This window comes from Oreochromis aureus, linkage group 16, assembly GCF_013358895.1.
Source record: "Oreochromis aureus strain Israel breed Guangdong linkage group 16, ZZ_aureus, whole genome shotgun sequence".
Lineage (NCBI taxonomy): Eukaryota > Metazoa > Chordata > Actinopteri > Cichliformes > Cichlidae > Oreochromis > Oreochromis aureus.
Window position 1 is genome coordinate 21,517,520 of NC_052957.1, and position 27,969 is coordinate 21,545,488.

General features: G+C 40.1%; 2 protein-coding genes and 1 long non-coding RNA gene across 7 annotated transcripts; 2 read left to right on the forward strand and 1 right to left on the reverse strand.

Moving 5' to 3' along the window:
- The first annotated feature begins 682 nt into the window (after positions 1-682).
- Positions 683-6,474, forward strand: LOC120433631 (cell surface A33 antigen-like). Its single transcript, XM_039600190.1, has 7 exons — positions 683-842; positions 1,136-1,302; positions 1,861-2,074; positions 2,182-2,346; positions 2,461-2,577; positions 3,458-3,581; positions 3,708-6,474. The coding sequence occupies exons 1-7, from the start codon at positions 797-799 to the stop codon at positions 4,408-4,410; spliced, it is 1,536 nt and encodes a 511-aa protein (XP_039456124.1). The 5' UTR covers positions 683-796; the 3' UTR covers positions 4,411-6,474.
- On the reverse strand, positions 1,151-8,579 carry LOC120433632. The gene is made up of 4 exons (XR_005608679.1): positions 8,463-8,579; positions 3,446-3,540; positions 1,983-2,070; positions 1,151-1,288 (listed from the first exon to the last, which is right to left on the reverse strand). It is a non-coding gene; the product is annotated as an uncharacterized LOC120433632 (long non-coding RNA).
- On the forward strand, positions 8,497-27,850 carry ildr2 (immunoglobulin-like domain containing receptor 2). 5 transcript variants are annotated; one of them, XM_039600185.1, is made up of 10 exons: positions 8,497-8,629; positions 13,416-13,745; positions 14,628-14,747; positions 18,381-18,437; positions 19,324-19,470; positions 19,593-19,757; positions 20,585-20,698; positions 23,529-23,733; positions 24,616-25,282; positions 27,284-27,850. In XM_039600185.1, the coding sequence occupies exons 1-10, from the start codon at positions 8,590-8,592 to the stop codon at positions 27,317-27,319; spliced, it is 1,881 nt and encodes a 626-aa protein (XP_039456119.1). In that variant the 5' UTR covers positions 8,497-8,589; the 3' UTR covers positions 27,320-27,850. The 5 variants fall into 5 exon arrangements, with proteins under 5 accessions (XP_039456119.1, XP_039456120.1, XP_039456122.1 ...); XM_039600186.1 differs by having other exon boundaries at positions 23,532-23,733; XM_039600188.1 differs by lacking the exon at positions 20,585-20,698.
- Positions 27,851-27,969: the final 119 nt, after the last annotated feature.

Consider the following 27,969-nt stretch of genomic DNA (forward strand, 5'->3'; position numbering starts at 1 on the left):
ACATGAAATGACTAAAGCTAAACCGCAGTGGTTAAAGCTTTCAACCTCACATCTAAGAAAGGCTGAATACTTTAAGACTTCATCAGTCTGTAGGACTGCATCATCAAGGGCTGCGTCTGAATGCCACAAAGCCTCTGACCGAGCACGCTGTACTATAGCGAAGGTCACTTCTCCCTCCCTGCTCAAGTGCCTCATACAGTAATTTCTTTTTCAAACAGCTTCAGCTTCAGCCAACACAAAAAGGTTCTTATTTGTTCAATTACATTCATTTGCTTTTTATGTTGGGTGTGCTAGAGTAGCTGCTGGATAATGCTTGTTATAACATTTTCAATACAACACTGCATCCTGCAGGTCAAACTGAGCACAACAGCAGCTGCTGACAGACAATCTCACTTTCCAGGAAGGTCAAAATCCAAAATCCATCCAGTTTTGTAAGTTAATAATACTGAAACACTTGAGAGAGACACATGAAGTTTTTTGTTGTTTTCTGTTGTTTTGTTTACATCTGTCCATCTGTCTGTATGTTAAATTGAATATAAGCTCTTTTTCGTGTGTATTCCCTGCTTATCACTTTCAGCTCTAGTTTCTAAGTTTAATCAAAAGCGAAACAGATCGGTGATTGGAGCAGAGGTGACATGTGACTTGTAGCTGCTAATTTATTACCTGGAAGAGTCAACTTCTCCACACCTGGGAGTTCACCGTGAAGGTTAGGCGAGCTCTCGCTCTTGGACTGAAACCGTAAACTTTCATTTTTTTCAGTTTTTCTGGATCTTTTTATTCTCTTTTATAATCGACGATGGACAAGCAGCTTGGATGGGGAAAGCTGTTTCTGATACTCACAGGTACGCTTTATGCTTTATGTTATTTCTCTTCTGTGAAAACCATTGCCACACCTTTATGGTATTATCGCCTGTGTTAATCATTAACCCAACTTCTTGCTACTCACCTGGAACAGGATATCGTTTTACTCAAAGGAGACATTCAGATTTTTCTTTTCGACAGCTGCCTTGAAATAAATGTAAAAGTTTGAGTCGGTCATATTCCTGAAACTAGTTTTTCAAGTGATTATTAAAGAAGCACAAGAAACTAAAATACACTGGTTATGTATTATCATATTTATTCATTTTTATTCCAGTGCTGTCCTACTGCAGGAGTATCCAGGTGTCCATTCCAAAAAGTAAATATGAGGCTGAAAAAGGGGGCAGTGTTGACTTGACCTGCTCCTGGGTCCCTGCAAATCCATCCTTCATTGAATATATACTGAAATGGGACGTCCTCCCAGAAAAAACTGGAGATACAACGGTAAGAAATTAGTACACTAAATACTAAATATATGTTTATGTAGAACTGTACTGATTTTACTCAAGAATTAGGGCTGTTTTGGGATTAATAGTATTAATATAGAATATGCTATAGTCTTAAAACAGACAGTTACAGTTTTAGTAAAATAGAATTTCTATGAAAACAAAGATGTGTTCTACACGTTACTTGAATGTAACATGGTTCCTTCCTACTCATAAAGTAAAGATCTTTGTCCCAGTGGATAACGAACAGGTGAATGACTCATGTATGGTTTCATGTGTATAAACTACTGCTTCACCTATCAGATAACCCAGAAACAGGATTGAGTCTACATACAGTTTTTATTTGCCCAAGCTGGTAGCTCAGCTAATCCTAGCTAGTTCCAAAAACAGTGCCTTTTACCTGTATAGAATAAAATCATACATATGCCACATTTGCATGCCGTAAAGGGTTTTACAGGCTGTTCTGCATGTAGCCCACTGTATGTGGTAATATTTACAAATATTACTTTCAGCATTAAACTAAGCAGATATCTTATGCTTGTTTTTATTTCTCAAGAAAACTGTGGCTACTGCATGGTATGGCAAACCGGTTGAAATTTCCCCATCTTATGAAGGCAGAGCATCCTTGGACGTTGAACCTGACACTCGAGTGAGCACACTGCATTTAACACAGCTCACCATGCAGGAAAACGGCCATTTCCAGTGCAGTGTCCTTATATATGGTGATGATGATGGAAAACCACAGGCCACCACCTCCCTTTTGGTCCTGGGTGAGAATTAGCAAACTGATAGATTAGCCTCTTACACTCCAAAATATAATCTCAGAAATGATGTAAAATCAAAACATTTGTTTATGTTAACTTGTTTTATCTTGTAGTCCGTCCCTCTCCACCAATCTGCAAGCTTCAGGGAAGTGCAGAATATTTTCAAAATGTTACACTCACCTGTTTGTCTGAGGAAGGATCCCCAGAACCCACCTACGACTGGAAGAGCTTTAGTGTCGACAACAGTCCCAGACAATTTCCACCTAAAGCAACTCAAAGTATGCTTTTCTACTAGAAATATGTCACTTTCAAGTGCTCTGTGTAAATACAGTGGATTGGAAAAAAGGCATTACTCTGCACTGTTTCAGCTAATCTTTGTCATTATGTTTCAGAGGATGGAGTCCTATCTCTCTTCAATATAACAAGGGAGACATCTGGGTACTATATTTGCACATCACAAAATCAAATTGGTTCTGCCAGCTGCAACTTTACTTTGGCTGTGATGCCTGGTGAGCATTCCAACTTCTTTTCATTCAGTTTTGCAGTTTCCAATTCTCTTCATTTACACCAGCAGCAACAGTTGACTGTTTTGGAACAATGTTTCTTACACACTCATTGTAGATAACAAGATGACATCTTAGTTGCAAATGTAGTATTTACCTTCTAAATATGGGAGTGTGGGGGCTGGGGATTGTTACGTAGAGCTGGGTTGACATTTTTGGTTATTATCTCAAAATTCAGACACATATAATTCGAACAGAAATAAATAAGTCAGAATTTCATGATACCTAGTTGGCTAAAACCTGAAATGTTGATATATGACAAAATAAACAAAACAAAAATGGAAGCGCTTTAAGCCTGCATTCTTTTTAATGGTCACCAGGGGGCAATAGTTGTGGTTAATAAAAATCTTCAGGTCCTATAGAGGTCTATGAGAAAGCAGCTTTTCACTTGACCACTGTAAAGACTTTCCTGATGTGTTTATGGTCTCGGTCACTCATCATATTAAATCATATTAAAGAAAACATTGAGTCCATTTTGTAAACTTTGTCCAGTCTTAGTTTCAAAGAGTCTTAGTTTTGTTTGTTAGCTATGTTCATTGGCCAACAAGTTGTGGTTGACAAGCCATCACAGTGAGTGCAGAGTTCTCATTACATTATAAAAAGAAGCAGCTGGTCTGAGGACTGCTGCCATATTGGTTATCATTTTATTATTTTACCATGACAATGTGATTTAAATTGCCTGACATAATAATTGAAATAATTGCAATTGAAATCCATCTTCTCCAAAACATAACTTGACAATCAGAAATAGCTCTAAGTAAAGCTTTAAACCCTGGATGAAAGGTTTAACCCTGACCGAACTATATTAACTTACTTTTTTCTCCAGCTAGCATGAAAATTGGATCCACAGCAGCTATAATAGGAGGAGTCCTCGCAGGGCTCCTGGTGGTGGGGATTCTCATCATCTGTCTTTATCGGAGAAGGAGCAAGAAGAATAAATATCCTGAGGGGTACGTACTGTGTTTTCTAGATTTTTCTGTCATTGCAAATTCTTTTAAACAATTTTTGATTAAAACAATTATTGAAAGTATCTCGGTCAATCAACCATCCAACTCCTTCATGTGTTTGTCTCCTAGTTCCCCAGAAGAAATGAGGTATTACGACCAAGATGCTGCCGAAGGTGAAGAACCATACTCGGACGACAAGTCAAACAGCGAGAAAAAACAGGCCAGCCAGAATGAGGTTAATGATGTGGCACCTCAAAACATTTCCAGAGTCGAAGAAGTTGTGCAGAAGTTTGCAGATGATCAGTACAGTTACAATAGCAGCAAAGAAAGGTATGAAGGCAAGGGCAGTGATATAGACTCTCACCGGTACCAGGACGACCAGCGGGACCATTATGGTGGTAACCGGGATCGCCTTGAGGATCAACGCGAACGTTATGGTGGTAGTAGAGATCGCCTCGAGGATCAGCGTGATCGTTACGGTGGCAGTAGAGATCGCCTCGATGATCAACGTGATCGTTACGGTGGTAGCAGAGATCGCCTCGATGATCAGCGCGATCGTTACGGTGGTAGTCGAGATCGCCTTGATGATCACCGCGAACGTTACGGTGGTAGTCGAGATCGCCTTGATGATCAGCGCGATCGTTACGGTGGTAGCCGGGACCGCCTGGATGATCAACGTGAACGCTATGGTGGAAGTCGTGATCGCCTTGATGATCGCCGTGACTATTATCGCGGTAGCCGAGATCGCCTTGACGATTACAGTCGAGATGACCGCGGTGATCGCTATGGTGGTAGCCGAGATCGACTTGATTACAGTGACAGAAACCAGTAAAAATCTTTTACTGCTTAAGTGAAACCTGCAAAATGAATTAATGTCTTTTGCCTTGTCTCCCTCCCCTCAGGCCCAGCTGGTTTCTTCCTATTAAAAGGGAGTTTTTCCTTCCCACTGTCGCCAAAGTCCTTTTTCATAGGGGGTAATCTGATTGTTGGATTTTCTCTGTATTATTGTAAGGTCTTTACCCTACAATATTAAGCGCCTTGAGAAGACTGTTGTTGTGATTTGGCGCTATTTCAATAAAATAAAACTGAATTGAATGCATCATGAGAAAATAGAAATAGCAACCTGGAAGACTCATGGCCAGACCACTCTAGCTTTACAGCGGCCCCTAGAGACAAAACACGTACAAACTCCAAAACACGTGCAAACTCCAAACCATGTACAAATTCTAAAGCACATAAAAATTTCGAAGAATGTGGAAACTCCAAAGCATGTACAAACTCTAAAACAAATGCAAACTCCAAAACTCAACGGAAGTGCTCCAGGACGCTAGGGGCAGTGTTGAGCTTCTCTCTGAGCAAAGCACACTGACTGTTAGCTAAAGTCAGATTTGACTCCACCATAAACCAAGCGTTTATAGTAATTAAAAACAAATCAAACGAACAACAGTTTGCACATTACCTTTCTTATAAAGCGTGGTCGTTCTATCCTTGCAGGTGTTTATCCTATCCAACTCCATGTGTTTGCAACAAACTTGCCGTTTATTTTGCAAATCGAACTCAACACTGCCCCTAGCGTCCTGGAGCACTTCCGTTGTGTTTAGAAGTTTGCATTTGTTTGGGAGTTTTTACGTGCTTCGGAGTTTGTACATGCTTTGGAGTTTGTATGTGCTTTTTGGAGTTTGTACGTGTTTTGGAGTTTGTACGTGTTACCACCATAGGTAGTTGAGCTAACTCAACATACATTACACTGATGGAAGTCATTAAGTTGAATTTTGATTACTACAAAACTGCGCAAAAGTCTTGAATTACCCCTTGTTCTGCCCCTGAAGGGAGAGAGTATGTAATCGAGTTCGCGCGTCTGTTTGTCTCCTTGTTAGCAGTCTATTGCCAAAGTTGTAAAGATATAATCTTTTTTTTATGGATCATCTTCAAACTTCACAACAATATACTAGGCCAACAAAAAGCACCTAACTCACAGATTAATCCAAAGGGAAAATTATAAATGCATTGTTTAACGCCTTTCTACTCATCAGAGCAAGTGCTTTTTTACTACAAGTTTCATTAACACACATTCATGAATGTTAGAAACAGCCGTTTCTAACATTCACCCACATTTACTCAAATTCCAATGGATACATCAGAGGCAACTGGAAGAGTCAGGAAGAGTCAGGTATTGATCCATTGTCCTTCTAATCAGTAGATAACTAATTCCATCATCTGAGCCACAGCCGCCCCAGTGTTTTGGCTGCAGGCAACTTAGCAAAGAACCAATTTGAAATAGCATCTTTGGGCACTTTGTTACTAGCAGGCTGTAAAACAAAACAAAAGAAAAGAAAAAGAAAACATAATTTGATTCCATTAGTTTTCTGTATTAACTGGAACTTTAGACCTTATTGCTAACTCCGTGACCGAACAAATTTCAGTAAGTTTGTTTTACACAACTTTGCTGTAATACACCATCACATGATCAGATTTTCTTGAAGGACATTGATTTGCTGTGAACATGGCCTATATAAAAAATGTATTAGTGTTAATTTTCGCAAAAAGTTTGATTAATCCTTGAATCCCATGTTCAAATTTATCATAAATGTTAGTTTGTTGTTATTGATACATTTACTGCCATTATTGGTCAGTTCGTGCATTTTTTACTTTTTTTTCATAATGCAAAATGTGTTGTTTTTGTATTTTTGAGTTCAGCTCCTTTTTATGCTTGAGATGAAAGTGTATGCTGTTAGCTATTTTTCTAACAAAACTTACTAATTTGTTGTTTCTTCTTGTTCATTATTTTAAACTAAAAAGGTTGTTTTATGGTGTTATACAAAACCAAAAATTGTGATTCGGCTATGTTTTGCTCAACTCTTGTATTGTGTCAGAAAATAAAATCATTAGCAAACAATATACTGTGGGATGGCTTTTTTTGTTCACAAATTGAGCTTGTGCATCTTAATATTACATGTGTTTATGCAGCTCTAAATAAAATCAAGTATACATAGAAAACATTGATATTGTGTGCTTCCTTATTGCATATGTTCGGCCCTGCCAAGTAGTTGGTTAAAAAAAAGGTTTATTTCTCAAGGCTTTGCGTGTACACATAATAGCTCATAGCTATAAAAGCTATTTTAAACCAAAGCAAAAATACTGACCAGGTCTTTCAGCTACAGCATCCTGTGATGCTGGAGATGAATGTGACTCTCTAGACCCTATTGTATTCACACGTTCAAAGTTGAGTCATTCTATTGCTTCATCTGACTTTGTTGGGCTAAAGAAACCAAGTGATTTGTATGGTGGGTCTAACAGTGTTGTCAGCGACATTATTCTCATTCTTTGCACTTTGTGGGGCTTTTTCCTAAGGAGCCTACCGTTTTCAGTGGGAGAAACGTTTTGTCACTCATCTAAGTGACTTGTTCAGTCTCAGCTGACTGCAGGTTTCCCCAACCTTACAAACAGTACCTTTGCACAATGACGAAAACTAGCAAACCGATGGACAATTGACTGTGAGGTCAGTTCCTTGATCATTAATATGACAATTGTCATGACCATTGATCGGTGGCCATTGATCAATGACGATTGATCTATGGCGATGAGTATCATTTACAGAGAGTTGGGGAATGGCTGCAATCACAGCATTGTAAGATGGGGAAAGATGCACCCTTAGGCCCCCTCCTCGATTCAGAGATGGTCTTTCCCTGTAATGTTAATGGCCTCCTTGACTCCCTGTTCAAACCATTGTTCCTCACTGTCCAGGACGTGCATATCCTCATCATGAAGGCATGGCCACTGGCTGTTAGGTGTAAATAGACTGCGGAGTCCTGGCCTCACGAGTTACATCTTTTGCGTTGTGGCACCCACTTAGTATGTATAAATCATAGCAATCCTCCTGGCACTTAACAGCGTACAGTCATTATGCAAATGTACTCTTTACAGGTTATGGAAGCCTACAGTCAGCTGGGAGTGAAGAAGTCTCTTGGATGAGTGACGAAGCATTTCTCCTGCTGAAAACGCAACATCCAGATGAACAGAATCAACTTTTTGTGATTATTTCTGTCCTGGATGCATTTGCAGTTTGCCGTCATCTGCCGTGATCAGTATTTTGATCAATAAATAAACAAATTAATTAATAAACGATATCCATATCTCCTCTCCAGAAACGTTTCAGACCACACCAGACCACACCGTTTACCTTCAGCAGCACAAAAACTGAAATCAGGTGACTGTTGTGGAAGTTTGCAGAAAGAAGAAGAAACATATAGGTTTGATGTTTTTTTCTTTCTATCCACATAGTGTTCAGATAACTAAAGAACTTTTGAAATGCAAAAAAGACATAATGGTAACTGTAATGTAATTACTTAATTTAGTACAATAACAGTTACATTATTGCATTACTGAAAAATGTAACGCGATTACAGTAATGTGATTAACATCCAGTACTGTGCACTAAAAGTAGCTCTTCAGCTTGCTTTGGTAAATTCTGATCAACATGATTAAGCCTTTGCTTTAGGTTTGATAACTTAAGCATTCAAAAACGGTCATCTGATGTTAAATCTGACGTTAAATAGGTGATACAAATGAGTAGGTTGCTTTTGCAAGTACGATTGTAATGTGTATATAATTGAACTGAGATTTACTAAGGTGAAAAAGGTTGAATATGTTTGCAAGCAGCATATTCCATTAATCTTAATTGTAGGGCACTGTACTATTATGATTGGGGCTGAGCCACCCTAAAAGTTTGAGCCTAGAATCGCCCCTGCAGACCCCTCTTATCAACCCGATGCAGGAACCAAAATTATCCTGCAACCCAGACACTTAGTGACATACGCTGTTTTTGTGCCGAAATTTTAGGCTGAAGTTGTCTGAGAGCGGTGCAGTGTTTGTGCTGAGCCTCACCTCCCTGAGAAGTGGTACAGTCCCGTTAGACGCAGTCAGAGTCCGGTCTGCAGCAGACGCAGTTAGCGGAAAACGACATGACCAACAAACGGTTAAACTACTCGTTACTATAAAAACGGACAATATAATGAACGTTTACCGGCTGGCTATTTTTTTGGGAGCCTCAGGTAAGTCTTACCATCTAAAATAAAAGGTTAAAATGTGTTTTCTTTACGGCTAAAGCGCAACAGGTTGATCCCATGTTAACTCCGTGCTTATCCCAGACCCAGGGGCTACACAGGACTCAGTAAAGCCTTCTTTTTGTTTTATTTGAGTGAATAAAGAGAAATAGGTACTCAATTACAGCGATGGTTTGCTCCATTAACATTTATAGAGCAGCCCAAGTAATTCTTGTCTGGTATTTAATGCTGTTTCGGTCGTATGTTGTGGTCCTAAGATGTTTTACTGATTAGTGTGTTATAGCTTTGCTATTACAGGCACTTCTTTATGCTGTTGTGTTTTCTATGAAAGTACTTTTTGGAGTACAATAGTAAATACTACATGTATTTTAGCTATTTTCAGGTAGATGTGCTTGAAAAATAGGCACTTCTGTTTGTTTTCTGAATCTAAAATACAAGAAAATGATGCATGTCTTTGTTATTTATATTAAGAAACTCATCTGAGTTATAGAATAACACAAGTGATCCATCACACTATCGCTTTATTAGTCAGACCGATTAGTTATACAAAATGTAAATATAAGGCCACTATGTACTTTATATATGTAAGTGTGTATATTTAAGTGTACCAAACCCAGGAAGGCTGGAAATGTACTGATGATGGTGCATCTGTGAAGAATGGGCTCCTCACCTCACTTCTTGTGAACTTTGTGAGTGTTTTGTGAAACTGCAGTGGCTATATTCATCCTTATCACTTTTTGTTGGGCTAATGAGTCAATGTGAAGGAATGTATTGCAAAGTAAAGGCAGGAAATGTGACAGCTTTGGAGAGGAAAAGTCTGACTGCTCAGGAAACGTGCAGCTTCCAAGAGCAGGGCTTTGACCTGGGAAACATTTGCGACCACATACTGTGTTCACCCCGGTTTAAACTGGCATCTAATCTTTAATTGAGGCCTGTATGTGTTGAGGCCTTTCCACTGTATGCAGGTGGTGAGGGTGTGACTGTCTACTGCCTCTGAAACCCAGTCATTAGCCTACAGTGAGTCATGGCAGACAGTAAACATTGGTTAACAGGTGTAATCATGATGCATGTCAGCAGTTACTGCAGTCCTCACTCCTCTCACCTCAAACTCATGATATTCATGAATTCCAGTTCATCGGCTAACGGTTTGATTTAAATCTCTTGTGCTTAATTGGTCTGTTCACATCCAGCTGGAGGAAGGCCTGACACTCCCATTGGCTGGGAGTCTGCGACCTCCTCCCCCCTCTCGCTTGCTCAAGTGGGACAGGAGAGGGGAAGCCCTAACAATGGACTGGTCCATGAAAAAAAGAAATAAAGGGAAGACCACAGCTTTCTGTGGCAGGAATTTAGGAGCTTGGTGACCCTTCCTCCTGTTTGTGCAGTTAAAGTGTATCAGAGGAAGAAGTAAGCTGATGACGTCGACCAGCTGGCCTCAACTTAATGTTAAAAACACAAAGCTGACGAAGCTTTAGCATGCTGATTATTCACTTAATGGAGAAGTTGACTAAGATGTCATCAGTGTCATATCTGTAACTCCTTGTTTCAGTTTATTTTTAGCTCCATGTTAGCCCACATGGAGAAAACCAGGAAAATTTATGACTAACTAATAAATTAGTTATTAAAATTATTGTTGATTTTTTTCTGTTGATTTATTCATTCTGGTTTAAGCTTCTAAATGGAAAGATTTGCTGCTTATATACCAATATTTTTGTGGCTTCATAGTATAGTCGTTTACACATTTACTCAACAATTGAAAGATCCCTAGTCAGATTCTGGGAGGAGACCCAAATCCCTCTGGGATTGTGTAAGGAAGGGCATCTGGTGTAAAAGAAATGTGCCAGATCAAATATGTGGCAACTCCTTATTAACAAGACAGCAACTGAAAGTAACTTCTTCTTATTCTTAATTGAATTTCTTTGAGTTTTGGATTGTTGGACATATCAGAAAAAAAGAAAACACAGCAGCTTGACTTTATAACCCTTTTCCCAGGATTCACAGACAAAATCAATTACTCGGATAACACATCCTTTTCAAAGAATGTGGTGTAGATCCACACCCGAATGCAACGAGCTCTTTCTTTCCTCCACCTCACCAATTTTTCTGGAATTAAGCCTGGTAGTTTTTGCGTAATCCCGCTGACATTCAGACAGACAGATAAAAACCCAGCAGTGATGACATTCCTCTACCTTGGGTTTCCCTTCTGGGGGAAGAATAGTTATTCGCAGTCCTAACTGTTGCCTGGAAATGGGGAAACTTGATGTCTTTTCAGAAGAATGCCATAGAGGTGCTCATTTTAGATAAATGTCTAAACACAGTGTGTATTCTCCTCTTACTGGCCCTGAGGAGATGCAGGCTGGTGGACTTGGTTTTGTTTTGATTTCCTGTCTTCTGGGACATGTTTAGAGTTGAGTTCCTGCCCCACCTAGAGCTAATATGACTACCAGAAAATCCCCATCAGACTGCTCCACCCCCCTCCCTCTGTGATGACAACCTCCTGCCTCTCCCTAGATCTCCCCAGCCCCCCACGCACACTGGAATTTAACCTTCCTGACCCCAGCACCGAGCAATAGCGGACCCCCACGCATTTAATCTCTGTTCCTGTCTTTCTTTTGGTTTTGATATGATGATAATGACAGTTTCTCCGAAGTACAGTCATCATCAGTCATCTGTACAAATAAAGATGAGATGCAGCTGTTGCTTTGCTCATAAAGTTGTCACTTGCATCATTTTACTGTTTTTAAACTTTTCTTATCTAGACTCACCTGCCAGTTTATCACCTTCCGCTAGTTATGCAATCTTTTCCTTCACCTGAAGTTTGATGACAGAGAGCAAATTATTACAGGGTTGGCTTCAGAGCATGTGAAATGGACAGGCAGCTGACGTGCAGTGTCCACAAAACACAGGTTATAAACTGAAATTCGCAGTAAGATGCATTATATTTGCATTCAAAAGAGTGCTACAGGAGGCAATAAACTCATCCTCTGAAAACAAGCTGATTCATTATTCATCATGATTCATCCATCCATCTTTTTCAGCCAATTAAGGCTCACAAGAGGGTGGGACCCTATCCCAGCTCCAACGGGGCGAGGGGTGCGATTGCCAGTTTATCACTGGACTAGCACAGAGACAGACCATTTGCACTCCCACTCACATCTTCTTCATGATCTAGTATCCATGATTACAAGCAAACTAGCTTCACGTGCTGATCGTTCCAAAGACACTTCCCAACGTTCCACTTGCATAGACACATGCACTCCAAAATCAGCACCCTTAGCTGTACTACTTACTGAGGTTGCTGCTAAAGCAGGGACTGTTCAGAGAATAATTAACTTGAGCTTGAGCTGCAATAACTGACTAGAAAGAAGTCAGTTGAGGGGGGCAGAGTGACCCCACCCCCAATAACACAAATGTCACATTATCATTTAACACCAACAAAGCTGCAGCCTTCAAAATGACCAAGTAGTGGACAGTAAAGCTGTCTAATATAGCTCATTAAGATTTAAATGTAAGTTTTGTTAAAGACTGTAGTTTATAACTCTAGTTAATAATAAAATTGCAACTAAGTAGTGGTGTAAAGCCTAATCAGATCTTTGACTTACTAACCAAGTAAAATTGATGCAAATCAGTATGTTCTGAAATTAAACATATTGGCTCCTCTCATTGTTATTACATAATTTATTGATTAACAAATATGTTAAAGGTTTAATTTTGTTTAAATGGGACGGATTTTAATGCTTGTAGTGTGTTTTCAGATCTGGCGCTTATATTGGTTGGACTAAAAAATGAGTCTGTAAACTCTGTATTTCATTCTGCAGAATAGGTGGAACTGACTTGCTTAAGTTAGCATCGAGCATATTTACCATTTGCATGACTTAATAGTCAAACTGAACTGATATGTCCATTAGGGCTGGGCTATATCATACCGTTCACGGTAATACCGGTGTAATTTTGGGCAACGATAGGAAAATGAAATATCGCGATAGAATATGGGTAAAATGCGCATGCGCAGTGCCTATGTTTACATACACACATGAGAAGAGCGAAACGGATGAACCAGAATTGGTTTGTAAAAATGCTGCGGGCCGTCGTTATTACCGTGTTTTTTGGAAAACACGGCACACTTAAAATCAATCATTTGATTTTTCTGAAAATCGACAGTGCCCCTTATAATCCCGTGCGCCTTATTTATGAATTCTGGTTGTGTTTACTGACCTCGAAACGATTTTATGTGGTACACGGCGCTCGAAAATCTGTCAAATGTTTCAGTACGACTTTGCTAAGCTACGAACCCGCACCGCTTGATGGATTGTCGGAGCATTACGGCTAAGGCAGGAGCCTCGCGGAGTGATACGTACTGTGCTTCAACATAATATTACCGTATTGTGTGTGTATAACCTCTTTTTAGGTTTTGTGGATATTATACATGGTTATACTGAGGACATGTCGGCCAGTTTCCACTGGAAATGCCTTTTGGTTAAACTGTCAGCAAGGAATTTGCACTGTTACATTTTTATATAACTTTAATGCACATAAAAAACAGCTGCTTGTTTAAGTGAAAATACATTGATGGGGTTTTTTTGCACTAATAAAGTTGTGGAGTTGTAAAGTATTTTGTCTAGTGTCAATTATATCGTCAGTTATATCGTTATCGCAAATTTTCAAATGTATCTCGTGATAAATATTTTTGGTCATATCGCCCTGCTCTAATGTCCATTTTTAGTAGATTAACAAAAGCACCTGTGCTTTATTCTTTTTGCTTGTATGTGTCCATCAGTGTGCGTGTGTGAAAGTGTGCATGTCTCAGTGCAGAAGGAAAAGCAGTATGCAATCCTCTTCCAGTCCGTGGTCCTCTCGTGTCAGTACCAGACGTCCTCTGTCCAGCTCCCGGTGGTGCAGTGGTGGTACAAGTCCTACTGTCGAGACCACACGCAGGAGTCCTTTTCCCTTTCGGAGACCCTGGGCATCAAGACCTCAGCGCTGGGACCCAAGTCCCACCTCGAGTGCTCCGACAACACCCGCACAGTTCGGGTAGTGGCATCATCCCAGGGAGCCTCCATGACGCTGGCTGAGCACTACAAAGGCAGAGACATCAGCATCATAAACAGTAATGTCACCACTTTTATCCTCAGTGAAATAAGGTGAAGGACTCTGCAGCTGTTTGATCGTCACACATGAGTCAGAGCTGACGGGGTTTTCTATAAATAAATCTCTTCTGCTTCAGTCCTACAAGAATGGCAGTACCACATAGAGGCCCCCGCCCTCGCGCCCATTCATATGTGGGCTTCTTATCAGGACAAAACACGTCTGCCATTTAAATGTGTCAACAACGCCCTCCTGTTGTCACAAAATCCAATAACAATAAAGGCCAAAGGAAATACATGTAGACCGATAATAACTTTCTTTATGTTTGGCAGTATTTTTTTCATTACTGACATTAAAAACAAACAAACAACTGACTTCAGGACTCTTAACAAATTTTCTCCACACCATGAGTCTTTGGAAATAGAATTATATCTAAGATCCAGATTAGTTTGTGGTGTTTTGTTAAGAACACCCAGTTGATGACTTACACTTCCTCGCATTTCAACTGAACATGTTTTTGTAAAGATTGTAAAGAAGACATTCTCCCTCTCTGAATTCAGGATTGAGTCCAAACGTGAATTATAACTTTTGGATCTTTAGATGAATTCAGACTTTCTGATTTATAATTCTAACAAAGAGATAAGCATAACCACCTCAGCGGGGGAAAATACTCTCACTTCCCACTGAATAATCAATAGCATGTCATCGATCTCAAAAGAGTTCCAGTTCATAGTCCTCAAATTTGGGGCACAGTCTTATTGGGTCAGTGTTAAATGATTCCACTTGAATTTTAAAAATGCAGCATTAAAAAGTTTGCTTTGTGAACATGATGTGCCATTTGACATATTAATATTTGTAAATATGTAGAAATATAATCTTTGTCCTTGTTTTGTAATCTGTGCAGAAGCAGACCTGCGTATTGGGGAGCTGCAGTGGGGCGACAGCGGTGTGTATTTCTGCAAAGTTGTGATCGCCGATGATCTGGAGGGGAAGAACGAGGATCAGGTGGAATTACTGGTGCTCGGTAAGCATCTGAGAAAATTAACCTATATTTTTCTGTTTGTTTGTTTGTTTGTGAGTTTTTTCCTGCATGTTGTTGGTAAAGGTTTTAGAAGTGGTCTCTTAATTGTGCTGCATTCCTGAATGCCCTTACTACGGTTTCCATGGAGACAGCTAAATGGTGTTTCCCTCTTTACATGCCCTCGATGATCCTTAACAGACTCTATTCTTTAGCCGGTCGCACGCTTTAGAGAGCCGGTGTGGAGCCGTTACATCTCAGGTCAGTTACACAGTATGTCAGGAGGCTCAGAGACTGCAGGGGAGCTTGCATGTTTGTCTGTGTGGCGTTTGCTCTTTGGGGAGTATCACTGGTTAATCATTATACAAACCTCCCAAATCTACACTAAACTCCCAACACTTCAGCACTAAGATCAGAGAGTCATGACTTACTGTAAATCTTGAAGTAGCATTTTTACTAAGTAAGATTGTTTGTATTTATTTTCAGACCACACAAGAGCTTGTTAAAGGTCCCCCTCCAAGCATTGATGTATTCAATACAGTTAGATGAAAATATTGAGCCTTTTGCCTCAATTAGCATGTACAGTTGAGGAATAGGCAAATTAATTCCTCCCCTTTCCTGCTGTCCCTCCCCTTCCCCTTCCTCTCCCTCTCTCTCTACTTTTTCAAGCTTTACTCAGTAGTTCTCAAACACAATGCCAAAATATCTGGAGGCTGCTGTTTTGGTGGACCTTTCAAAGCACTTTAAAAAAATCCACAGTAGCTTGTGCTCATGGGACAACAGCTAAGTGCTAACTGCCAACACGAATCATTCAGATGAATTAGCACTTACTTTTACTGCTTATAGTAACATAAGAAGTAATGTTAACTTCATTCGTCCCGTCTCTCCGCTCCTTCGCTCTGCATGTGTCACCATCACACACAAGGAGCTAAAAGACAAACACACACAGAGTGAAACATAGAGCAGAGGATAGCAGTAGAAGCACAAGTAGATATGAGGATATTATCGAACAACTAATAATAGCATCCTTTTTTTTTTGGATAAACTTCCCAACTGTGACATCAGAGAGATTAGCCATCTCTTCCTGGTTGATAGGATTGGTTTCTTTGGTCTGTTGCCTATGAACCCTGACTGTGTGAATGAATATATCTGAAGCAACATTCCAGATACCTCGGAACTGGAATATAGGAAGTTGGGAGTGACGTCACTCCTGAGTTAGCAGGTTCCAGAAAAAGCCAGGGAAAACAGGATTGTTAGCTCAGGGTTGATGGGACTGCTCCGACTTTCTGAGGTGAGGGGGTGTTCCAGATTCAAATTCCGACTGGTAACTTGGAAATTCCAACTTCTGACTTATACAGGAACACGGCATGGTGCTTTGATGTTGCTGTTGCGCTGCACTTCCAGGATCAAAAAGTCTACTTGGTTGTTTGTTTTGCTTTTGATGTGAAATAAATATGACTAAACACTTAAAAAAGTAACTGATGGTGTGATCTGTTAGTTACTCAAACTGGTTTTCTCCCTTTAAGTTAGGTCAGACTGATGCTTGTGAAGTCTGCTCATTCATATAGCCCTCCTTAGTTTAACACTAATCTGATTACAGTCATCTCCCAGGAGAGAAGGGGCTTAAACGTGTGAGAATAACAAGACTCATTTGGCTTTAGTGCTGAACTTCTTAGCTTGTGAATGTTGTAATTTTGAAGTCAGAATTAGAAAGTGTGTAAAACTTTTTCTGTGCCAAACTGGTTGTTTTTAAAAGTTTCTGGTACTTATATTCAACTTTCTTCACCAGCGTTACTACTAAACTGCTGCTTGGCTCTAACTCCATATTTAGGCTACAGTTCAAATATGACAGCACATGATCAAAAAAACATTCTTTGCGTGTTCTTTTGCTCACCAGCACCTTGAACGCTGATAACATTTACTCGTGAAATCAGTTCTCTTTCACACTCACCCCCCTTCCCTCCCTTTTGCCTTGCAAAATCTTCTCGTGCACTCCTCCATTTCTTACTCGTCGACCTCCCCTCCCTCTTGGAGCTGCACAGCTCCTCAGCTCTCTCAGGTTACGGATGGTATGCAGTCAAGTGAGGCAGGGCCAAGGTAGCAAGACTGTTTTTTTCCCCACTCCTTAATAAGTGCTTACTCAGCACACTCTGCAGCCTCAGTACCAGGGGTTGTTTAGTCTACCAATGTTGTCATATCAGACAGTAACCAGTCTTTACTGTAATCAGTGTTTTCAGACCTCGTAATAAGCACATTAAAAACATCTGTAGCTGACTCCTGCACACCTGTTGCAGATCCCTTTCTGTATTCAGCGAGTAATTTCCTTGAATTTTTGTTCTGATTTTGACCTTTATGTGATACATATTGAGCACAACAGGCACATTGTTTCACAGCAGCGCGACTTGCATGACCTTGTTTTGACGAGCTCGCGCGGTAAATTATTGCCCTGGTGTCGTCAGTGTCCCAGTTTCCAAACCTCCCTGTCTGTCGCCTCTCACGTCTCAATTGTTTGCATGTGTTTGGGTGTCTGCATGCATGTAAAATGATTAACAGCATTCATTTAACAGCGTGCAGTTTTAATGTTAACGCTGAGGCACGTTGACTGTGCATGGCATCAAAGAAAAAGGTTATTTAGGCTTTAAATAAGGCTTTAATAGTTTTTTTTTAAAAAAAGTTTTCAGTTATTGTGCAAATATTGTATTTGCACAATAAGTGAAAACCCTTGTTTCAGTTATTGTGCAAATTTACTGTTATTGTGCAGATGAACAGAATCAACCTTTTGGGATCCCTATCTGTTGCTCCCTCTGTCTCATCTTTCTGGTTAGTGCCTTTGCCCTCCTGTGCTGCCTTTTATCTGGCATCTTGTTAGTGTTAGTTTTTGTGTTGCAGTGTAATTTTCTCTTGTTTATTTCCTGATTTCTTTGAAAGTTGGTTTTCTTTCATGTCAGTTTTACTGGCTCCTTTGTGATTGTCCTCATTGTCTTTACCCATGTCTTGTTCCAATCACCCCCCAGTGTATAAATAGTCCTGTCTTCCTTTGTCCTTTGTATTTGCTATAATCACCTTTTCGACTCTGTGTTGGTGTTTGGCAGTTTCTCTTAGTTTAGCCTCCTTGTGGCCCTTTCTATTTTGTGTTTCCTTTAGTCTCAGTTCAACTATACCTATTAATTTGCCAGCATCTAATAAAGGCTTGCTTTTTGTTAGTCTACCTCTTGCTGTCTGGCACGTGGGTCATATTGTAGTTCAAGAGATCAGAGAGTGATCTCTGGGAACAATGAATATTATGTTATTATCTATATAAAACATCCTGGTGGTACAAATTGGAAGTAAATGGACCTCCAGATCAAAAAGGGTCAAACTTTTGGGACGTGAACATGTGAACCACATGTCACGGGAGTCCATCTAATGGACATTTCAGTTTGTCACAGACAGCGTGGTCAACAACAAACGTCTTCATTGATAAGTTTGATATTTTCTAGATGCAGACCCATTTTTTTCATACTTAAACTTTCATTCCCCAAATAGTGCATGACCATTAATCATCTGCCTTCTGCCAAATTTGCTAATTTGCCTGACCTTTTGACTCCCGCTTCCCGCTTCCTCTGCCGGCCTTCACCTGTCCTCTCCCTCTCTCTGCAGGCAGGACAGGTGAGCAGCAAGATCTACTCCCTGAGTTTGATTTGGAGATTATGCCAGGTACGGTCCCTCCGCTGCATGTCTGCCTCTCTGCCTGGCATTTTCCAGCTTTTCTATTGCCTCCTGATGTTTCTGATTCCAACTGACCAGATAAAACGCTCTTTGACTAACAAATGTACATTCACTTGTTAGAAATTTGACTGAGTAAACATGACAGCCTTGTAGCTGGAGCTTCTACGCCCGATATGAACACAGTCAGTTAGTTAGTGAAGCTACATGAAGCCAAATTCACAGAGTTGTAGTTGTTATTGTTTACCTCCAGTTATGATTGTGGATTTTGACTGTTGGCACTCCCTGAGGAAGTCTGTTGTTATGGTTTGGATGGTTCAAAGATGTGAGAACGGATAAAAGTCACTCTGATTTCCTTTGATGTCCCCCTAAAGTTTCCTGTTTTTAGGGGTCTGTTGCCTCCGGGTACATCAGTGGAGGAGAAACATCAGATTTTCCTAATAGAAAAATCAGAGACTGGGTTTATTTTTTGTCCCAAACCTTTGTCAGTTATAACATTTCAGGAATTCAAATGCTGAGATCTGAAAAAAACAAAGACATTTCAAAAAAGACTTTGAACTTTGGAGAACAATTTTCAGCCCCTTAGCTGAATTTCTTCACTCAGCTTCATTTATTTCTTTAACGTAACATTAGTAATATTGAGCTTTTGTTACAAACTGCACAAATCCCTTTGAGTTTGGCCCAGTCTGACTTATTTTAATGGTTGTGGCCATATTTCAGTTGCATCTAGTTACCATTAGATATGACTGTTATGTGAAAACCTTGGTTTTGCTGACCTCCACTGGTTGAACTTCTCACTTTGGTGTAGTGATGTTAAATCACTGTTCAGAGTGTTTAATCATTGACTGTGACCTTTTTTTTTTTGTATGTAAATCAGAATGGGCATTTGTGGGATCTGTAGTCCTGGGCAGCATCTTGCTCCTGCTGTTGTTGGGGATCTGCTGGTGCCAGTGCTGTCCTCACTCCTGCTGCTGCTACGTCCGCTGCTGCTGCTGCCCCGACACCTGCTGCTGCCCACGACACCGTGAGTAACACAAACAACCCAATGACTGTCCTGCATCCTCTTTAAAAAATGAATGTCCTTTTTTTTAAAATTGAATATCCCTTTTCTTTAACATCAACAATGAAAGTGTGTTGTTTATGCAGTGTATGAAGCGGGGAAGATGGCAAAGAGCAGACAGCCTGCTGCTCAGGTCCCTGTGTATCCCTATTACATTCCTGGTATACCTACTGTGGTCCCAGTGGCCTCTTCCTCTTACACGGACCCCAAGATCAACTCGATCCCCTCAGTGGAGAATAACCTGTCTGGAGGTGAGTGGTAGAGGAAGAATTCAAATGGTTCCTGAACGATGAGAATTATTTCGTAATTTTACAGGTAAAATTTCAAAATAAGTTATAGGCTGCCTGTATGCAATATATATTTAATATTTGCATATGGTAGTTATCGTGTTGTTTGTTGTGCTCGTGGTTTATTGATGGATTTTAAAATTCTAATTTCACCTTTGTGATTTATAATAAAATAATCAAAATTATTTGTAAAACCCCAAAAACGGATTTTTTGTCAAATCTTACTTTTATTATTATTATTTAAAAAAATAGATGAAAATGAACAACTTAACTGATTTCTTTGGAAATGATTTCTTTGATGGTAGTGTCGGAGGATGGGGTCAAAATGACTGCAATCAGCGGTTCTAGTGTTGAAAATTCAATAACTGTTTTTTAATGCTTTTGGAGAGGCAGAAACAGTATTGACGAGCTCAGTATTCACTCTTCTTTATCACTGCTTTTGAGCTCTTTTGAGACTATTTGAACAAGTGGTGTATGTTATTAACGTTATTTATAGTCTTACATAGAAACTTCAGTGACAGCTGTCTTTTTCTCTTCGTCAAACACTGACACGACTAACCTTCATTTCATCCATCATCTCTCGTCCTTGTCTCTACAATGAAAGGTCTGAATGTCTGAAGAAATGTCTGTTCTTTTCTTTTTCCTTTTTTGAATTTAATCCACTATTAACACGTAAGGTTGTTTTGTCTCGTATACTTTACACACTCAAGAGTGTTTGTGTGCGTCCTTGCATGGTTTTGTTTTTCTCGATCTATCTATAGGTGTGTGTGTGTGTGTGTTGACATTCACAGTGCGCAGTGGTTACCGGCTCAAAGCCAGTCCAGACCAGGACTCAATAAAAGTTCTGTACTACATAGAGAAGGAGCTGGCTCAGTTTCCGCGCAGCAAGATGGCAGCATTCAAATGTAAGCCTGCACAGATTAGGCTAGTTTCTTTAATCTGTGTGGCAGTGTGTGTGTTTATATGTATGTGCGTGTTTTATGTGCATGGTTTGTGGGAATTAACTCTTACTAGTTGCCATCTAATCCTTCCATATTTGAAAAAAAAAAACATGTGTCCCTTTTTTCTCATTCACAAATTGCAAGGCTAAGTTGTGGAGTCACACTTTTTAATGAGTTTGAGAACACACAGTCATGTGAAAACATGTGAAGCACATCTTCTTTTCTAAGCTTTGTCAAGTCAGAGTTGTCTGTGTCTCTTTTTCTACCTTGCTAAATCACCATGGTAACTTGTACTGAAAATATAGTCGGAATATATGTTAGAACCAGGTTATGTTGAGAGTTTTGGCTTAAAATTGTCGTTTTAACAGATTCTTTTATTTTGCAGCATGTTTTAAGTGGAATAAACTCTTCTGGGGAAATATGTAATTTGTTAAGCCGTACTTAACAGATTAGTTAAGTAGTCATTATTATCTGATAATGTCTCTGTCTGGAATAAGTGACACTCACAGGGATCGTTTTGTGTAGGAGTGAGTTTTATGATCGGTGAAACACCCCTTTTTATGGGAGTGCACACAGAGGCGTTACAGAGAAAGCCACCATCATGATACCTGTTATCTCCTACTTGGGGTTTAGGTTTTGTCGAGTCAGCTAAAGCAAAAAAAAAAAAGCCTGGCTGTGTAGAATTTCATTTGTCATATGCCCTTCAGGTCCTGTCACTGCAACCAAGTGACAGGACCTGTGCTTCACAGCTGGTATGAGGTGTTTGTGCTGATATATGTTGATCTGCTTTTCTCCAAACGTGACGCTTTAAAGCCAGACAGCTCCACGTTGGTTCCATCTGTCATAACGGCTGTGTGAGGCAGGCAGGATTGAAAAGCCAAAATGCAGACTCTCAAGCAGGACTGAACTCAAAACTCAGCTTTATTGCTGGAAATACAAAGGACATGAAACCAAACTGGGAGAAACTAGAAACTAAACTGACAGGCAGAACACACGTGATTGAGGGAGATCACAACGCTGGACAGAGGGAGACACAGACAATATATACACACAAGAGGGAATCAGGGCAAAGAGGAAACACCTGGGGAACACAGCTGGACCTAATCTAATTGACGAGACGGGACAAAACTGAACATGCTGCACACAATACTGGAGACTATCAAAGTAAAACAGGAAGTACGAGAAACACACTGAGACGCAACCTGACCAGGTACAGGGAACAGAGGGAGCGAGACACACATTGAGCGAGGGAGACGTAAACACAAATGACACAAACAGACTCACACACGAGACACAGCGATGAGACAAACACGCAAGACGACCCTCAAAGACAAGAAACCAAAGCCTGGAAATACAAGTAAACATAAATGAATAAAACTCAAGACTAAATCTGTGTAAACTTGAACTTAAATCATCATTATAAAGGAAAGAATAATATGACAAATGCATGATCTGTCTTTTGAGGACTTTACCCAGTCCTGGTAAAGACCCAGTACCGTGGCATCATGTGTACAAAGAACGTTGTTCTAAAAGTCTAGTGGTTTATTTAGATGCAATTATCCAAACCTTTCCAAAAGAAAATATTTTTAGAGAGAAGATGCTTGTACCTGGCAGCCCTTCCAAGCATGTCATACTTGTTCAGTCTGTTTCTAATACTGCAGTTTAACGTTTAACATGCTAACTGGGGCTTGTAGAGCGTGAGGGTCTGAGCAGTGTAACTAAAGTCCACTTGGGAAGATTGGAAGCTGTTTTGAATGTTTTAAATTTGTAAATAATCTTTCTCACTGTGGAATGATGCACTGTTAATGACTACAGAGGCACGAAGGGTGTACATATTTTTCTCACAAACTGTTTCTGGGTGAGCTTTTTGCTAAATAAATAACAATACAGTATAATATGTCATGTGTTGTTGTTCATCTGAGGTAATTTTAGAACCTGAGAAGGACCAGATTATTTTTTTACGTTGTTCTGAAACTTATAACTTTAATAATCTAAAGAAGGTGTAGATTATTTTTCACAATTGTACAAAATAGATCAGCTGAATCCCACATAGGGGCTGGAATATGAGCACATCACATCCTAATCTAAAAACCACAGGCCCACCATATCCAAATGACAGTGTTAACAATCTCAAATTCACTGAGACAATTAAAATTAAAGGAAATAATTTGAAACAGCAGAATGTTGCCCATGTTGCCCATCCCAATTGTTGATGCTCTATATCAGGACATCTCAGGGAGTAAGTGTCATGGTTTGCCCTGCTGTGCTCACTCAGTTTAGTGTGCACAAATATAAGTATGTGTTTTATACACTTTAGTGGGTAAAAGTGGAGAATATTTGTCAGCAAAATCGAAATCTTTGCGATCTCTTTATGGAGTCTTCTCGAGGAGTGTGTCTATCATTCAGCTTCAAGTACAGCAGTTCATACAGATAATCAAATGTAGTATTTTAAGTTTGTGAGACAGCCTGTGCAGTTTTCATAAACAGATCTACCAAAGCATTTCTGGGAGCATTTAAAAGACATGTATGGAGCATTAATGGCATCACTGTGGAATGTATGGGATACACTGCAGTTCCTGTGTTTATAATAATAATAGACAGATCATGCATTTGTCATATTAATGTTAATTAATTTGTTCCCTAATGATTCTTTTTTAAATTAGAAAAATAAAAAACATCGTCTGATCCTACTCCTCCTTGAATGCAATCATACCTTTATACCGCCCGCTGTTCAGTCAAAATGACTTTATTAGTATAAACAGCAAATATCATGTTAGTGATGTGTCTGTCCCAGCAGCCAGGAGCGTATCAGAGCTCAGCTCGCTTCATGATGGAGGGACTACAGACTTCAGAAACACCTTTAAGGCAATCCAGATGAAAGCACTTCCACCTATCGCAGACCTCGATGACCTGTCGGTGCAGAGAGCAGCTCCACCTACACAAAGCCGAAGACTCAGACAAGACAGAATTAACCACTCAGATGATGAACTGGACCGCAGGTAAGGTGGAGAGATGCTTCACTCCAAAGATTTTCTATCAGGTTGTTGTGTTTACTGTTTAATGCCAGAAAACATTTGACAGTAGATGTTTCTGAGGGTCATGGTACATCAGTCTTTATGTTGCTTCAAACAAAGTGAATCCAAAGATATTCATACACAAAGCACAATAACACCATAAAAAATGGCTGAAATACTTTTTTGTCAACCAAAAATTTTGCTAAGGAATGTAATTTTGCCAATAGAAACAATAAATTATAATTGATCCACTCTGTTCAATGTACTTCACTGCATCACCTGCAGCAAACGTGGCATTGTGAAAAACATCATGCAAGCAGAAAAGTTTGAATGGATTGCTGAATAAATGGTTGAAGTAGCACCCTTTTCCCCCTCTGTAAGTAAAAGCAGTCCAAATGTAAACCTCCTGAAAGTGACATGTTACTATACCACTATTTTCTCTCACCAAAACTGTTCATGAATAGAACGTTAATACAGGTAATTACCATTTTAAAAAATTGTTAAAAGAGCTGTTAAAAAGCAAGATTAAACCAGGATGTAAACATTGTCTGCAGTAATGACTTGTAGTGTAGTGGTTTACACTTTTGCCCAACAAATGAAAGATCCCTGGTTTGATCCTGGGAGGAGACACAAATTCCTGTGTCAAACGTGCAGAGCATCCCGCTGTGGTGACCCAGTGAGAATAAGGCATCAGCTAAAAGTAGCTAACATGGGAGTCTACAAGGGTTTTCTAAATTTTGGAGTGAGCCTTTCCACATTGGCTTCATTTGTCAGCCCTGGAGGTTGCTGCTTAGTGAGATAAATGTTTTCTCCAGTTTTGTTTGTTCTGTTATTAACATGTATAGCGTGGGCTGCTTCTTGCTGTAGGTGGAACTGCCGATCGGAGCACCTGCAGAGAAAGACGTTGGGCAGAAGAGGGCGCACGGGCTCTCTGGATGAGCTGGAGGAATTTGCTCAGTCTTATAGCGCACATGGACGTCGGGGTGCGCCTTCAGACCGGCCTTATGAGCGGGATTACAGCCCTCCCAGGCGCTCCTATAGAAATGAAGATGATGGCTGGGGGCGCCGCAGCCCGTCACCAGTACTGCAAAAGAGAAGGGACACGTGGGACAGTGATCGCCCATCTCGACTGCCCCAAAGCAGAGCCTATGATGACACCTTGCTCAACAGCATGCTTGAGAGTAAGATGAGGGGCCGGGGAAGGGACAGAGGTGCTGGGAGGATGGACGAGGACAGTGACACTCCCTCTAAAGGCAGCTCCAGAGGAAAGGGCAGCGATAGTTATTACAGCCGTTCACCTAGCAACCGCCCAGAAGATGAGGACTCTTTGCCTCCATACTCTGAGCTCGAGGCTGAGAGATACCGCAGGGCTGACCAAACTACAGAGCGGTACCGCACAGCAGAACCTCCCAGATCAGAGAGGTACAGGACCCCAGAGGCAGCCATGAAGCCCTTCTCTTATACCCGCCCCAACCAGGGAATGTCTCACACACTGCAGGGGGGCAGAGAGGAGAGAGAAAGGAGCAGAAATCTGGTGAGTTACTTATAGCAGGAACAAGGACTTCCTCTTCTGTTCCTCAGGAAAAAGAGCCTTGAAATCCTGTAAACTGTTGCAGGACAAGTCTGGTGATATCCTGTTTTCGTCTTACTGTCAGCAAATACTGTAAAAAGCATAAAACCAGCAATGTGTCAGTCCAGAAACAACTATCTGTATAATCAAGTCATGAATTATTCCTTTCTGTCAATTAATGTCCTCAAAAAGTTTATGTAGTTTAAAAACTATCGTTCATCCTGACTCAATCCCACATGCAGCATCATGATGCTATGAAAAAAATTAGTAAGTAAGTAAAAACATTTCCAGGTGAACTTTATATATTGATATCATTGGAGTCCAGTTGGGACATATTGTTTGTTTCCAGGTCATTCCGTACTGAATCGGATTCATGGACAAACCCCCAATTAATTAGCAGTAGCTTTGTAGTAGCCCACAGCTCTGCAATCAGGTCAGTGTTTTATTGTTTTTCAGATCACTCTTATTATTTATAGTCCACGCACATACTGTTATATGTTCAGTACCAAAGCAGTAGAGTTAGCACACTTTCTTTCATAATTAGTGGAGCGGGCATGAGACAGACAACCAGGAATATCCCTCAAGACTTGGTGGAGACCAAAGCTGAGCTAAAAGGCAGCAACTCACTTGCTTTCATCACATGGTTGGAAACACCTGTCCGGTTTACCTATTATGTAACTTCAAGGCTGACTGCTGTATAAATAAGCATTCAGCTGTTTATCTGTTATATCGATTTAAAAACAATATTCCACTATACACTTCTGAAGCACCCATCAGAAGATGTGCAAAGTGGCCATAAAAAGATGGACATGGTCAAGAACAATAGACAGGTCAGGTAGACTGTAGCATTTAAATAATGCTCTTCAAGTGTGCCAAGAAAACATTCCCCACACCACTGCACCACCACCATGAGCCTGAACTGTTGATATATAGCAGGATTGATCTGTCTTTTTATGTTTACCACAAATTCCCTCTCTACCATCCAAATGTCGCATCAGAAATCAAGACTCATCATTCCAGACAACGTTTTCTCAGTCCAATTTTAGTCAGCACGTGTGAGTTGTAGCCTCAGTTTCCTGTTCTTAGCTGACAAGAGTGGCTGTTGCAGCCGATCTGCTTCAAGCTTCAACGTGTTGTGTTCAGAAATGGTCTTCTGCATACCTTGGTTGCGACCAAACATTATATGAGTTACTGTTACCTTCCTATCAGGTTAAAGCAGTTTCTGAAACGGTTTCTGAAACGCTATCACGCCACGGTCAAAGACATTTAAATCACTTGCTCAGTTAGAACTTCAGCAAGTCATCCTGACTGTGTTTGCATGCCTAAATGCAATGAGTTGCTGCAATGTGGTTGGGTGATTAGATATTTGTGTTAACAAGCTTTTGAACTGGTTTATATATCAAAATAGCCGATAAATGTTATAAGCTGTGCTTTCCCAAAATCTGCTAAAGCTGGTTTAAATTTTTACAGAAGCACTGTGTGTGTATTCTAACAGTGCTGGTTTGAGCCTTACATGAGATTTGTTGACAGTAAGAAATATAGAGAAAAAACATCTGCCTTGTCCTTTTATATCTTTTATATATCTTTCATAATGTCTCTCAGTGTTATGTACATAATATGTATGTGGATTTTAGATTTGTGGTGTCAACACTAAATCATTTTGTGTTGTTTTTACATGACTTTATGTAGCAGTGGCTTTTTTAAACCTAATTTTTGATAATGGATAATGAATGAAGGCACATTATTCCTCTATAACCCAGCCTTGCATGCAAACATTACACACAGGCTTTCTGGCTTTCTAAATATCCCAAAGTCTTTCTTCCTCTATAAGCAAGGTGGCAACCACTGCAGTATTGCATGATTTCTGTGCATGGTCACAAAGCTCTGTCCCCAGGCTGTGCTAACCCTGCATGAGCATGAAAGTGAAGTTCCTAATATGTTGCTCTTGGTATGTTTCCCTAACAGAGCACTGCACTGAGCAGGGACTCACTCATAGTGTGACAGGGTTTCCAGCCTGGACCCAGCACAGCGCTGCCAGCATGTGCATTAAAACTGTCCTGCAGCTGCGCAGGAGATGCTAACTGTTACAGCTCCAACCACGGCAAGTCAAGCTCATCTCACTGAAATAACATCACTGAAAAACGTCAGTAATGAATCCTGAGGAAAACGTGGATTTTAATTGTTCGTATTTGTGTTTTTGTACATGCATATCATATTTTATTTGTTTGTTTGTTTTTTAATTTGTCTTACTTTGTATTTTAATGATGTAACTGGACTCACACTGGTGCCAAGGACAGATTTTGTATTTTATTTTTTTGTTATTTGAACATTTTAGAACAGTTTTGTTAAACTCCAATCAGCCTTCAGTCTCCATACATCTCTACTACGCTGCAGCTCAGGTTTACTTTGTATTTTTGCCTTTGTCTGTTGTTACCTGTGTTCCTGGAAATACTGCGCCTTGAATTTGTTCTACAGATTGCAATTGCACTGCTTAATAACTTTTTAAATAAAGAAAACTTTGCTATAGTCTCATCTTTCTTTTGATTAGTCTGTTTAGTCTTTGCTCTGTAAAACTTGCCCAAAATGGCAAAGTCGTCAGAAATACAACAGGTATGTCTGATCATTTTAAAGGGAAACTGCTGTTTGTAATA

What these genes read in the sequence shown, in the direction of transcription:
- LOC120433631 (XM_039600190.1), top strand. Translation starts at nt 797, where the DNA reads ATGGACAAGCAGCTTGGATGGGGAAAGCTGTTTCTGATACTCACAG. An exon ending in GCTGTTTCTGATACTCACAG is followed by an intron (nt 843 to 1,135) that starts GTACGCTTTATG and finishes TTTTTATTCCAG; the next exon opens with TGCTGTCCTACTGCAGGAGT. An exon ending in AAAAAACTGGAGATACAACG is followed by an intron (nt 1,303 to 1,860) that starts GTAAGAAATTAG and finishes TTATTTCTCAAG; the next exon opens with AAAACTGTGGCTACTGCATG.
- ildr2 (XM_039600185.1), top strand. Translation starts at nt 8,590, where the DNA reads ATGAACGTTTACCGGCTGGCTATTTTTTTGGGAGCCTCAG. An exon ending in CTGCTGCTGCCCACGACACC is followed by an intron (nt 19,471 to 19,592) that starts GTGAGTAACACA and finishes TTGTTTATGCAG; the next exon opens with TGTATGAAGCGGGGAAGATG. An exon ending in GATGATGAACTGGACCGCAG is followed by an intron (nt 23,734 to 24,615) that starts GTAAGGTGGAGA and finishes TTCTTGCTGTAG; the next exon opens with GTGGAACTGCCGATCGGAGC.